The 14,775-nt window shown below is 40.3% G+C and overlaps 1 protein-coding gene across 1 annotated transcript; it reads right to left on the bottom strand.

Moving 5' to 3' along the window:
* Positions 1-209: 209 nt before the first annotated feature.
* Positions 210-12,126, bottom strand: LOC310928380 (caprin-1-like). Its single transcript, XM_083890909.1, has 16 exons — positions 11,990-12,126; positions 8,960-9,094; positions 8,794-8,856; positions 8,551-8,637; positions 7,790-8,031; positions 7,110-7,192; positions 5,375-5,533; positions 5,204-5,256; positions 5,021-5,104; positions 4,768-4,923; positions 3,862-3,970; positions 3,485-3,537; positions 2,662-2,821; positions 1,706-1,897; positions 835-941; positions 210-747 (listed from the first exon to the last, which is right to left on the bottom strand). The coding sequence occupies exons 2-16, from the start codon at positions 9,092-9,094 to the stop codon at positions 664-666; spliced, it is 1,767 nt and encodes a 588-aa protein (XP_083747035.1). The 5' UTR covers positions 11,990-12,126; the 3' UTR covers positions 210-663.
* Positions 12,127-14,775: the final 2,649 nt, after the last annotated feature.

The following is a 14,775-nucleotide window of genomic DNA, read 5'->3' as shown; positions in this document are numbered from 1 at the left end:
TAGAAGACAGTAAAGTGTGTTTTTAATCTGTTTGTACAGGGATACAGTGATGGACGAGACCATCGCACCAAAGCGTTCCACTACTGGACCAAACCAATGTCCAAAAACCAATGACTGCCGACACGTGACACATTCAGAGTTAACAAAAGAAGGTAATAGAACACAACTTTATTGAAACAGTTTCAATGAATAACATCAGCGTACAAAGAGGTGACTGGGGTTAAAATGAAAATTAAATGCTTTTCTGAAAAGTATTAGATCCAAAGGAAAATAGTGGCCAGCGACGTAGGGCAGAAGAAAATCAGTCTTGTGACATTAGATGGACAGTGACAGGGTATTTTTTGCATTTATTTTGTACAAAAAATAAATTAATGAACTCTTTCAAGTTTACAGGAATTTCTATTTGTTGTTTTACAACACACAGACATGCTGATAATCCTACATGTGGTGAAGTTCAGCATTTTTGTGTTAAAACATTTAGAGGATCTAGACAGACCAAAGCAGACTGACTGACTGACTGACTGACAGTAGAAGAACAGGACTTAAAAAAATAAAGATAACCAATGAGAACTAAAAGATTGTTAGAAAAGTGAGCTGGGGCAGAACACATTCAAAAATCCTGAATGTTCAACGTGGCGCGAATTTGACGGTCCTTAAAATCCTTTAGGATCGCATTGCTTGAGCGTTACCTCGAGACAAACCGCGAGGTCCTTGGGCAGCGCCCCGTTTGTAGCCTTGATATCCCTCCTTGAAGAAACGCATAATACATACATAGCGTGTGAGATAGGGAGCTATTTTGTGCATGCAGTAAATGAACAACGGCTGCAAACTTACCCGCTGGTAGGAGCTGTTAGAATAGTCCCGAGACGAGTTCAGCTGGGTTTGACCGTAAGCACTGGTGGGAGCGTTTGAGAAAGGAGGCCGATATCCTTCATATCCCCCTGACGAACAAACATTGTGTCATCATCTTAGTGAATCGTGGCATCACATGTCAACTCACTCTCTCTCTGTAGAAAGGCAGACTCGCACGTGTGTGTGTGTGTCACTTTAAGGTGCTGGACGCAGCTATCAGAACTTAGCAGAGCAGCTAAAGTGATGACTATGCACTGTACCAAGGAAAAAAACACAAAACACTGGCAATGTGGAGAACAAACCTTTTCCCAGTTTAACTGCATAAACATGATTTGCTTGGCCAGTTTTGGAACAGTTACATAATGTGACTCGAGTCGAGCTGAAACGATTAATCGATGAATTGATAACTAAATTAATCACCAACTGTTTTGATAATCGATAATCGGTTTGAAGCTTTCTTCTTTATTAAAACAATATTAATGATGGTTTTAGCTTCTTAAATGTGAATATTTCCTTGGTTTCTTTGCTCCACATGACAAAGAAATCATCAAAACGGAATCATTTTGGTTTGTGAACAAACAAGACTTTCGAGATCATCAGAATTTCCAGATTTGACAAACACTGATCAATTTTTTTTAACATTTTCTGAAATTTTATGGACCAAATGATTAATCGAGAAAATAATCGACAGATTAATCGATTACGTAAATAATCGTTAGTTGCAGCTCTAGACTCGACTGACACTCGCTGAACATTTCTCTCTACTCCTATTGCATGCAGCATGAGCAAAAGTGATGCATCACACCCACAATGCAGTGTGAAAACATTTCAAAGCGGGTGAGAAGTGTCGTACCTCTAAATCCATTGGAGGAGCCCCGGTATCCATTCGTCATGCCCCTCGCGTTCCTGGGTCCGCCTCTGGGCGCGGCCCTGCTGCCGTAGTAGGACTGGCCCGACTGTACGAACCCTGCACCTGGAGTGGACTCTTCATGAGCTCCTGCTGGGGCCATGACCTGGTCTTGGGGCTGGAATCCACTGACGACTACTAACAACAAATAAGACTTGTGTTTATAATACAGTGGAACAAGTTACAGTGATGTCTTTGTTTACTTCCAGTGATGCCATCCAAAGCAGAGCTCCACCAAATTGTCACACTCTTTTGTGGATCCAGTCTCAGAAACCAAGCTAATAGTGAGCCGATGGTATGTGTGACGCCGGCCACTGAATGGTCAGAGTGCCTTCCCTGGAAGAGGCATGCGCGAGACGTCCGACACAAGAATCAAAGCGATCAATGCTGAACTGTAGATCAGTTAAAAAGACTTAAAAATCCTGAATACTTGCGTTAATCTCAGACATAGAGCACGGAAATGTCTAAAATCTCAATATTATTTAGCGTATGGAGTACTTAGCGATAGTCGAAAAACTGATTCTAATGACTCAGTATATCGAAAATAACTGTATTACAAGTCACTAGTTTGTGTGTCGCATATAAAAGTCATGGCAGTTTCATGCAGCTGTGCTGTGATGACTCCACCCACACCAAGGAGATACTATATTGTAATGGAAAACCAACCAAACCGTGCCGTGGTGAGGCAGGACCATGTAGTAGAAAAACGACATTATTAGACAGACCTAAAATGCTCTTTTTTAACATTAGGGTTCCATGGTAAACACAAAATACACACATCTTTGAAATGTGCGTTTGATTTTCCCCTTTAATCTTTATCTGTATCTTGCAGACTGTTGAGGTGATGCTAAACAATTTTTCCATTGCGTAAAATCCATGTAACCAGTCAGCTGTTGCCTCACCTGACTGTAATGTCTCCTGTGGGATGTCGGGCTGGTCCACAGTACTCTCCGACTGGCCGCTGAACCCCTGTCCGTAGCCACCGGGGAACTGGCCGGACTGCTTCAGAGGTTCTGCTTGGCTTTCAGTGGCTGAGGGTACAGGTGCGTTCAAATGAAATACCTAAAAAAAAAAAAAAAGATATGTTGACTGTATTTCCTCCTGTATCAAAACAAGAATGTCATATCGCAGCACAACTGAGGAGAACGCTGTATTTTTTTGAGTTTGGGAAACGAGGGCAGGAGATTCTGTTTAAAGGGTCCAACAATTATCAACCAGCGGGTTTTTTTGCTATAGCTAACGCTAGCTCTTCCAAACATGTAAGGAACCGGAAGGTTTTTGACCAAACACGTTTCCTGTTTTTTAGTTTTTAACTGGACGCAGGTAGAAAGCATACCGCTTGTACCGGGTGGAAGGGTGTTGCGTCGACATTGATGCCTCCAGTGTGGGTGGGTTTGGAGGCGGGTGGGAACACAGAGGACAGAGAATATGGGGCGGGGGGCGGCTCAGACGAAAGAGACATCAAGGCCTGGGGTAGGAGGGAGGGAGGAAGGACATTTGGACGGCAAGGATTGTGGAATAGTCAGTGTGAGAGACGTTTTTTGGGTGATTTTTCCAATTTAAAAGCTCCCCTGCTACCTCATTATTGTAATACAGATTTAGATAACATCATGTTTATTCAGCAGCACTTTTAAAGAATGGCCAGAACAGTACCAGTACAACTGTGCCTGTATTCACACACCAAGTCACACCAACTACTTCCTGCTGAGATTCCTCTCTACTTACTTGTGTGGGTTCTTGTGGTCCTGACAGTACACTCGTTTGGGAAAGCCTGGACTCTGTGTGGGTTGCAACAAAAAAAAGAAGGATTTCAGAAAATACTTATACTTATACTTATACACATGTATTACACGGTTTTCCGATGCACTGTTGCTTTCAGTAGCTGCTTCTTTTTTGGGTCTTTCTGTTTTAGATAGATGACTAACTGTCACTGATGATCAAAGTCCAAGCTTCATTTCAAATACGTTGTGGTGTGGCACAGAAAGAACAAGAAAAACAAAAAAATTGCATGACTAACCAAATAGAGAAAGACCCAACAAACCTCATTTATAATAACCTCATTTTATCTGTTTACAGTTTAAAGTGAATCATCTGGCACTGACCTGAAGGACAGGCCATCTGCTGCAGGTCAGCAGTCTGCACAGGCTTCATAGGCTGGGCCGACACAATGGCTGGATCCATGGCCTGGCCATCAAACTCTAACATGGAGTCCTAGACCAACAACACAACATAAATACATTTTAGAGACAAAAGATTAAGCGGTAATATGATTTTTTTTTTTTTTTTTTAAATAGCGTCTCCGTGTTAATCATGGATTTCACCGGACAATTTGGCCGGTAATATTTTTTTCCGCTAGCCAAATTCACGTGACAACAGCCAAAAACCGGCATATATGGAGGAGTGTGATTTTCATTGTTTTTTGCCGCTGTCTTCTGTTCTCCTCAGCGAGCAGGCGTTTAAAACGGTGACGGCTGGGATTACGTCGGCTGCAGGTTGCGGAGCTAAAGTTCCTGGTTAACTCCTGGTCAATCATGCTCGCCTGCTAGCTGGCTGTAAACTGTGGAATGGATTTCCTGAACGGAGCCGTGCATCATTACTCTGCGTCTCATTGAGACACGCCTCGGTTCAGGGAAACCCATTCCACTTTTTGCAGCCAGCTAGCAGAGAAGTCAGGGAATCACTTGTGGAGACATTTCAGCAGACACACACACAGACGGATCGGAAATTTCCGATACAACTATAGAGATTTCTGAACCGTCAATTACGTCTGTATCTGAACCCGATACAGATACTGGATCGGACCCATCCCTACTCTTGAACTGAAAGATTTGGGTCCAGTGTTCTACATCAGCAAGTATTTCCCTAGAAACTATATTGAGACATTTATCCTCATCCAAGAAAATCTACACATCAAATATCCTGTCTTTCAATGACACATTTCTGAATATATAAATAACACAAAGTGCTGAGCTGGACATTACATTATATAGTGGATTAATATAACATGCCTGCATGAAGTTGTACGTTCCTTGCATCTGGGCCATGAGGTCCTGCACAACCTGTTTTCTGACCACTGGGTCAGGGGAGGGAGTGTCGTGGTCCACAGTAACAGTTGGTTCTGGAGCCAGTTGGGCAGGGGGTTGGTGCTGGATGGAATTCAAGATCTATTCAAGATAGAGTTCGTACAAAAAGATATTAGATTACATACGACATACAGCTGACAAAACAGCACAGTGGCGTGATAAGAGTATGGCAGCATACCTGAGCCTCCACTGTCCACTCCTCCACTTGGTCTTTATCTGTACTGCTGTATGGAGTTTCTGGAATGAACTGTCTGTTTACGAACTACGACACAAGACAGGACGCGGAACGTGAGAAAAAGCAGGCGTGTGAAGCATCGTACAGGATTCATGCAAACAGTAGATTTAGAGGGAGAAATCTCACCTCTGTGGCTTCCACTGTAACCAGCTGCATGAACGTTTCACTGACTGTTTCTTCTGGAGAAAAAAAAAAGACAAATGTTAAGACAGATTTCTAGCTGCATTAAATATATATATATATAGTTCTCACACACACAGACACACACAGACACTTTGCAGCTCAGTATTTAGTTACCAGGTTCTGAAGGCTGCTGGTCCTCACTCTTTGGCTCAGCCACCACAACTTGCTCTTCTTGTTCCTCCTCCTGCTCACAGGATCCATTCTGATGCGTTTGGGCTTTGTCAAAGTAACCACTCTGCAGTACTTTGTCCAGCATGTCCTTCAGCAACTTATCTAGAACAAAGGCAGAGGGACAAGAAAGTGGGAAAAGAAAAGCAAGGCTTAATGATTTACATACAATCTCTTCAGGATATATTCAAACCAACTATCTCGACCCCTTCACTTTCCTATATCTGCGCCAAAGGACTGTGAGAGGATGTGAAACATTATTCTATGATGTAATGCGACAAAAACTGAGCTCCGGTTCTCATGTTTTCACTTTGTCATTATGGGAAACGACATAAAGGCCGATGGGCAAATGTGGCAATATTATCCATGACAAACTGAATACTTTCAGGAGCGCCCCTGTAAATGTACATGATTTTCCTTTATAAATCATTGGTTGTTTGAATAAGAAATTTCAGTTAAATATATCATATAGGAGACACACACTGTGATATTTGAGAAGTGAAATTAAGTGTATATGATTTACAGAGTGTGCAATAATTATTTAAACTAAATTAGGCATGTGCATAAGAAAAGAAACAAAAGAAAACATCCTCGTTTTGCAGAAATAACAGCCTCTAAACGCTTCCTATAGCTTCCAATTAGTCTGGATTCTTGTGGAAGGTATTTTGGACCATTCTTCTTTACAAAACATCTCCAATTCGGTCAGGGTTGATGGTTTCTGAGCATGGACAGTCCACTTTAAATCACACCACAAATGTTTAATAATATTCAGGTCTGGGGACTGAGATGGCCATTCCAGATAGTACATTTTGAGCAGTGTTTAAGGTCATGTTGAAAGATCCAGCTCCAACACAGCTTCAACTTTGTCACTGATTACTGGACATTGTTCTTCAGAATCTGCTGATATTGAGTGGAATCCATGCAACCCTCAACTTTAACAAAATTCCCAGTCCCTGCACTGGCCAAAAAGCCCCACAGCATGATTGAACCACCACCAAATTTTACTGTAGGTAGCAAGTGTTTTTCTTGGAATGATGTGTTCTTTTTCCACCATGCATAACGCCCCTTGTTTTGCCCAAATAACTATTACTATTTTAGTTTCATCAGTCTACAGCACCTTATTCCAAAATGAAGCTGGCTTGTCCTAATGTGCTTTAGCATACCTCAAATGACTTTTTCTGCATTACTCTTCCATACAGCATCTCCTTGTGTAAAGTGCGCTGAATAGTTGAACGATGCACATTGACACCATCTGCAGCAAGATGATGTTGTAGGTCTTTGGAGCTGTTCTGTGGGTTGACTGTGACTGTTCTCACCATCCTTCGCCTCAGCTTATCTGAGATTTTTCTTGATCTGCCACTTCGGGCCTTAACTAGAACTGTGCCTGTGGTCTTCCAATTCCTCACAATGTTCCTTACAGTTGAAACTGAGAGCTTAAATCTCCGAGACAGCTTTCTGTATCCTTCCCCTAAACCATGATGTTGACAATCATTGTTTTCAGGTCATTTGAGAGTTGTTTTGAGGTTCCCATGTTGCCACTCTTCAGAGAAGATGCAAAGAGGAGAAACACTTACAATTGGCCTCCTTAAATACCCTTTCTCATGATTGGATTCACCTGTGTATGGACCATCTTTATAACCGTCTTTGTGTGGCGGGGATCAAAAGTCATCATAATACTTACATGTGGTCCCTGCAACAGCCTTGTCTCTGCCCTCAAGCAGCTCCCACAAGTGTACTGATGCCTCGTCGTACTGGTCAGTCAACCTGCAAGTCACACAAACAGTAAATATACAGTTTAGGTATATGTTAGTGACTATCAGTTGCAATATCCTTACTCGTTAAATAGGCAAAAAAAAATGCAGCTATTTACAAATGAGAAATAATACTCATATAACATACTTAGATAGTAATTTCTCTTCATCAGTATTATCTGCAATCCGAACAAACATTTTTGAGTTAATATGGAGGCTCACATTTGTGCTGTGTCCTCTTTTGAGGGGCTTAATTTTGGCCCAACATTTGATTTTAATTTCCTTCAGCAGTAATTCATAGGACACAGAGTAGTCAAAGCTAAAAAACACTCCATTTTCTAATTGGCTTGACTGCAGGAGCAACAAAATGTACCAGCGACTCATAACTTATTGTCTCATGTAATGAATCATGCAATACTGGTTTAAGAAGGAAAGGAAAAACACTGATTACAGTTCAATTGTCATACTTGCAGAATTGTGAAATTGAAGAGGTAAATATGTATCGCAATATACTCAAATCTTGACAAAAGTAGAGCCTAATGATCAATAATCATGTCCTCTCTACTGCACTCTTAAATATGGGTTCTCAGAATCCCAGCCATGCTCTTACCTGACATCATAATTCCTATCCGGTCCCATCAGTTTGTAAAATTCATCAAGGGATGTTAGGTCAGCGTCAGTGAGCAAAGGAGAACCAGTGGCATCAGGTCGTTTGAGGTCCTGCCTGACGCCGTCTTCTCCCAACTGGTCCAGTAAAAACTGAAGCTCCAGAACTGTCTTCAGTCGCCGTTGTTCCATTTCCTCTCGCTGCAGCTGTTCCCGCCGTGCATTCTTTTTCACCGTCTTTTGAAGCTGAACACACAAAGTCGGATATCAATGGATCTTTATTTATCAGGGACAATGCAGTGAGACGTAGTGGACATAGATTGCATCTGATGTACAGCACAAAGAGTGCGTAGCAATTTGTTAGTTTGCTACTCCTGTCCCTGGCTGGGATTTTCAGAGATAAAGAGTAATATGTAAAAAAACAACCATATGTTTCAGCACATTTTGTATACTAATCAAATTGGAATGGAAACTGCTGCTTTCGTTGATGGCTGTTATTAATCAGGACAAAATCACTATGCCGTTCACACAGTAACTTGCTTTTGGTATTGCATTTAGATGATTTCAGAGATGCATGACTACCTACACAAAATGATCACATGTGCATTATTAAAAAATATAATGAATTCACTTATTTAAAAAAAATATGCCAAAAGCAAATTTGACTCAACTAAATCATAACATTTAATTAAGAGCCACGACATACTGAAAAACGTTTAAAATGTTGAAAAGGTTTGAAAAACATTATTGTCATTTAGGTCTTACCTCTAGACCCAATACCTGGAAACTCTTATGCAAGTCTCGTGCAAACTCGAGATTGTGGTGGATCTCTTGGTACTTCGCCAAGGCTTCCTTCAGGTACATCGGTGGGGAAAAATGTTATTTACATTAATATACATTATTAAGATGAACTGTCTATCACAGAAAAAGTTGCAGCAGTGTTTGTGTAAATAAGAGTACATGACAGACTGCAGTTTGTCTGCTTTATTGCAGTTCGTTTTATCTTACCAGCTGATCCTGATTCAGCCGTTCTCCTTTATCCTTCTTCGTTTGGTAGTCATCCAGTTTAGACTGTAAGAATATTGCAAGGCATGAAAATCACACATGACCTAAGGTTGATGAAACGGAAGGAAATGATGACCATTTAATTCCATTTACAGACAAATATAAATACCTTTTTCTTTTCCATGTTGCGGACCTTCTTGTCAATCACACCAAGAACCTGCTTCATGGTCTCAGATTGATTTATGTTTCCCAGGTCTGGAATGGCAGTCGGAACAGCATTGTTGCCAACCATTGCTGAAGGCATCTACGGAAAGAAAACTGCCATTAATTGACCCTTCTTCTGATCTGATTACAAGTGGTCAGCGGTACCCAAGTACAGGGCTGGCATACATCTTTTGATCCAATAACAAAAAACACTCAGTGGTTTTGATGACGCATGTGGCCTCATTCCTTTGCATGCATGAATGCAATACATCTACAGGGTATTTTAGAGACCCTTCAGCTAATGTCTTTAAACCTATCACAATTTCACAGAGAACCTGGTGTCCATACATTGGTTTATTCGTAATAACCACTACTAATATAAACACTGATCAGCAAATTAAACTTTTTTTTATTATGGTTAAAATCATATTAGAACTTTGATTCACTCAAACCCTCAACTTTAATTCGGAATTCCGTGTGCATTACCAATTTACCATCCAGACCAGAGTGAGATCAGATCACAGGTGTTCACGGGAGATTCACCCAGGACGCGCATTAATGCCTGGTGTGAACAAGTACACCGAAACATCTGGCGTGTGTGTAGCATTTAATAGAATTTGCTATTTTTGCCAGTGTGCGCATTTCAGGTATTGCAGCAGAAGCAGATGCGCAACATCCTTCCTAGTTTGTGAATGGCATCATAGTCCATGCTTGAAAGGAAGGATATCATGAGTCATTCGTTTGTTCCAATTTGCAGTTTCACTATTGGAGTTTTTTTTTTTTACTCACACTGGATCTTAACACTGTCCATTTATGATTGGATCTCTCAGAAAAGATGTGAGTACCCAGGGCCCGTTACACAAAAGTAGGATTCAGATATCCAGGATAAATGACTGAGCCTGGTTCAACTAATCCAAAACAAGGGCGTCCAGGCTCAGTTGGTTGCACAAAGACCAAGCACTGGATGAGCAGACTAAGCTAGGTGAAACCGATCCTGGATCACTGCGCGTACACGGCTTCCTCAAATAGACCTCGCTGTCGATCGCAGATTCTCAGATTCACCGTGACAACTGCGGCGTTACTCCTCCTCGGAGGCTGAAATCCTCATGGAGGCGTACGGCAAAGTGAAACACCAAACCAAAAAGAAATGAAACACAGTCACGATAATAAACCACAGAGAAAAAGCGATCGCCTGAATGCAGAAGTAGTGAAACCGCCGAAACCATCACATTCGCATCAACATCTCCGTAAACGTAGTTGTACTCTGATAATGGGTTGAAATTGTGAGTGAAAATGTGTAAATGTCACTTCCTTTAAATTGTAAAATAAGCTTTGTGTGTGTGTGTAGATTAAAGATGACTGGGCCAAAGCAGACATGGCAGTAAGTCAAAATTAAATACAAGAACATGCTGCAGAATGGTGATTCTTTTTTCTTTTCCTTTTTTAAAATTGTACTTGATGTGGACATCACAACTTCACTGGACAAAGCAGATGCATCATTTGAGTGTTGTAGCACGTGTGCAGCAGTGTATGGATTTGTCCTGCATTCATTTCAATGTGCAGACATGTGGGGTCTGTATGACCTTTGAATGTGCATTTATTCTTATGTTCTTCTTGCTTTAATTTATTCTTATTCAACAAAGCAACATCATGTTACTCTTTGATGTATTTTTTATTTTTCTATCGTGCGTATAACAAATAATAATACACATGTTTAGATAATGACAGTGGGTATAGTTGAATGTGAAAACATTGTGTAGTGAGCAGTGGAATAACTATTGGTTTCCATGTGTGGTGACTGCTGGCTGAGATGAGGGATGAGATTTAATAAATCCTGGAACTTAGCCTGCTCCAGACCAGGCTAACGCCACAGGATAAATCTCCATGGTAACTTATGTCATACAAATATCCTGCTTTCCACCTATCCTGCTTTTGAACAACTGGATCACGGATAAATTAAGCCAGGATAAGCAACATAGCCCGGCTTGTCTGTGGAAGCATCTTGAATTAAAGGGTAAACATCCTCAAGAAATCTTCATGTCTGGTTGCTACCGATTCAGTGACATTTTGATAATTATGACCTGGATGAGAAGCTACACAACCATAACATGCAATAATTACTTGTGGTTTTGAGGTGGTGCTAATGTTGATGGTGGAGGTAGGACGGGGGGATGACAAGATAGGTTTTAACAGATTCATAATAGAATACCTCCTATTAGGCTGTGTTACGCTCTCAAAGCAAAAGATTGATTCATAGTTGACCTTAATGCATGTGTCCTGAACAGCTGAACCTAACAGACAACTGTTTGTGTGTGTCGTCTTGGGTTAACACGAGGACACGGGTTTTTATGTTTGTTTTTGTTCAAAGTGATCGAATTGAAAGTGAAAACAAGAATAGCAAAAATAAGACATCGACTTATGTTACATGTGAAATGGAAACAGGTGTCAGATCCGTGCAAGAAGCCTGATCTCAAACAGAAAGGAAGATGTCACAACTTAAAATGTGGGCCTACTCTATACCGTTTAAAACCTCAGCTCCTTTAAAGACGCCGGCTAATCTTATAGACTCACACTCGCAATGTACAGCGAAAATTATATTACGCACGTTTTAGCATTGAAAACCGACTTCTGGTTTCGTTGGCAGCCGTTGTTAAACATCGGTTAACGTTAGCTACCGACATCAAAATCAGTTTTGAGGCGAACACTGGTCCTAAATTCCCCCCGTTCTATTGTTAGCTACGAAGCTAACAAACTCGATAACGTTATGTGGCCAATGTCCCGACTCGGGTCAGTTAAAAAAATAAACCAACACAAACACATTAGTCAACCGTTATTCGAGGTTCTTATAAAAACGAGCATTTTCTCGACGTTTTCCACCGTGAGAAAAAACAAAGAGCATCTCGGGACGATGCGACAACTCGTGTTGTGCGTGCAAAGATGATTAGCATTGATATGTGAAGCTGGCGTTTGTTGGGCGACGGCGACATTTTCATACCTTTATACTCTTTGTCTTCAAAGAGATCCCCTCTGTCAGATTCAAAGTGAGCTGTGGTGAGTGAAGTCTGGATATTTCTCCCCCAGTTGTAATTGTCGAGGATGCTCAAGCTCGCACCGACCGAACGCTTACTAACTGGTGTTGGGCTAACTGGTGCGGCTACAAGGACCCGTCCTGTGTGCTGCCCTCAACTTTGCCTGTGTGTAAAATAAATGTCTCAACAAAAAAAAGAAAAGAGGAAGAGCTGACGTCATCCTGCTGCACTAAGAACATCCTCTTAAATTATGATTTAACGTATGTGTTAAAAATTACGAATTTAATACAATAATTGAGCCTGAGCGCAAGACTGGATTCAATATGCAGGAAACCTTCATATTAATTAAAAACATTTCATTGTGTAAAAGGATCAAAAACATCTAAAGCTCTATTTGCATGCCTTTTATTGTTAATGTTAAACAAAATAAATCATCAACTACTTTGATAATTGATGTTTGTACGTTTTCGGATTTTTCAGCTTCTGAAATGTGAATATTTTGTCGTTTCTTTGCTCCAAATAACAATAATTTGTTATCGGTAAAACTGAATAATTTTGGTTTGTTGACAAAAAAAGAAAAACACTGATCAACAAATTCCAACATTTTTGAGCATTTTCTGGATCATAGGATTACTTGATTAATCGAGAAAATAATCATTAGTTTCTAATAATGTTGCTGAGGGAACCAAACCAGACTGCATTGTTAAAGATGATGATAGGTTCAACAAAAATATCAGTAAATGCATATAAAAAATTAAGTGGTGTACTTACATTTTGAAATGACTCTGGTAATCAATCAGTGTACTTTACCCACCAAAAAATAAGTATTAATATTCTATTTTATCCTGTGTAAACTAATGTTACAAAGAAAAATGGTCCTCAACCACAAGACCCATGAGTTGTCCTTGATCAGAACTATATAGAGCGCCACAATTGGTCTATGACTATGAAGAAATATATAGGCTGCATTTATTTACACTGCCTGGTCCAAGTGACCCAACTTGGATCGCTTCCTCCCATGTGACCCATGACGATGTGAGCAGGAAAAAAAAAGCACATCTCATTTGTATGTGGAGATAAGAGATAAATTAGATATGAATCAGATAATATGTGCATTTGCATGTACAATGTAAGCAGACAGATCAGATATTCAGCTGTCAATGTTTCCTTAATAATGAAAATACATGTGTACAATATATCGACTTCCGTAAAAACCTAAACGAGTCGCTAAGGGACTGAGGATGGGCCTGATTGTCTGACGCGCTTATTCAAATAATCCACTGAGATCCATAAATTAAGTTGAAGATTTATTAACGGAAAAGATGATCAACTCGTGAAAAAAGGTGCACAACTTATAATTAAAGTAATCTCAGCTAAATAGATAGCGGTCAACAAAAAATGCGGTGACCCAGCTCACCCCCTCTCTCTCACACACACAAACAAAAGGACCTGAACAGGTGTACAAATTAAGTTGATATACGCCCCCGGTGCACGTGACTTGCTATGCCCTATACTCCGTATGACCACATAAAATAAACAATATCCTAATCAAAACAAACAACACCAAAGAATACACCTTCAGCCTTTTACTTTCATTAAGTAACACCACTGTCATTTTCATTTCAGCCTCTGCCACGTCCAAACCCATGGTTTGTTTCCACGGGGTGTGTGGAACCAGTGTAAATGTGGATATCAGATTTGATGAAAAATATCTGATAAGCAGCAGATCAGAATAGGGGTATAAAGACCTGCAGTGTGAATGCAACCAAAGACTGAGAAAAAAAACCCCATCCAGTAATAGCAAAACCTGAACAGAAGATGCCGCTAGTGTCCCATTTTCCTCTCTGTATCTGCTGTCTCTGTCCTCTGTGGTCACTGTTGTGTAGCCTCCGCCGAGGCTATTCAGTTTCCTACGCTCCCATATCAGATTAACAATTATTTTTATAGCCTAACATGATTATGCAATGTTATGACACAATCCTGCATCTGAATCAGTATCCAGATCAACAACAAAATCTTTTTGTCCCACAATCTACACACACACACACACACACACACACACGGATACAGACACGATCATGAACATCATAATAATCATGTGGTGATGTGCACAGCTGCAGCAATGAAATCGAGTAACTCAAAGCAAACAAAACACCACAGAAGTGTATCAGCAAAGTCGAGATGAGACGTTTCTTTGGGATTTTTAGTTAAAGGTGCATTATGTAATAAATCTAAAGCAACTGGCCATAAAATCCTCCTAATATGTCACAGAGACTCAGGAATAATGTTCATATAACAAACTGAACTCACCAACAACAACAGTACAAACAAAATATTTGCATTAAAAAATTTTTTTTTGCAGACTGCAAATCATGTTTATGTTTTGAAATCACGTTTTGGCATGTGGCGCCACCTACCGCCGTCTACCAATCATTGCAGTCAGTAGAGTCTCAGCTGCCGAGCAACCACGGGTTGCCAGTTATGTCAAAAAAAGGAAACCAAAAAGACCTTGGTATTTTGAATTTGAATGTAGTAACCGTTTTTGGCCACATTCCTACATATGACACCTTTAATGTAATCGGCTGAACGTAATCAACCAGGTTGTTTTACATAAATACTAATAAGACAAAACTAAATCCAGTACCTGTGAATGCTGATTTAATACTAATACTCTTTTAAATCTTTTTTTAATCTTTTCTCCGCAGAGACTGATTCATGTGTTTTCATCACTTCATTATCTTTATAACTAATG

The sequence above is a fragment of the Microchirus variegatus genome, assembly GCF_963457635.1.
Source record: "Microchirus variegatus genome assembly, chromosome: 6".
Classification (NCBI taxonomy): Eukaryota; Metazoa; Chordata; class Actinopteri; order Pleuronectiformes; family Soleidae; genus Microchirus; species Microchirus variegatus.
Note: the sequence above shows the minus strand (reverse complement) of the source record. Positions and strands in the feature narration are given on the sequence as shown.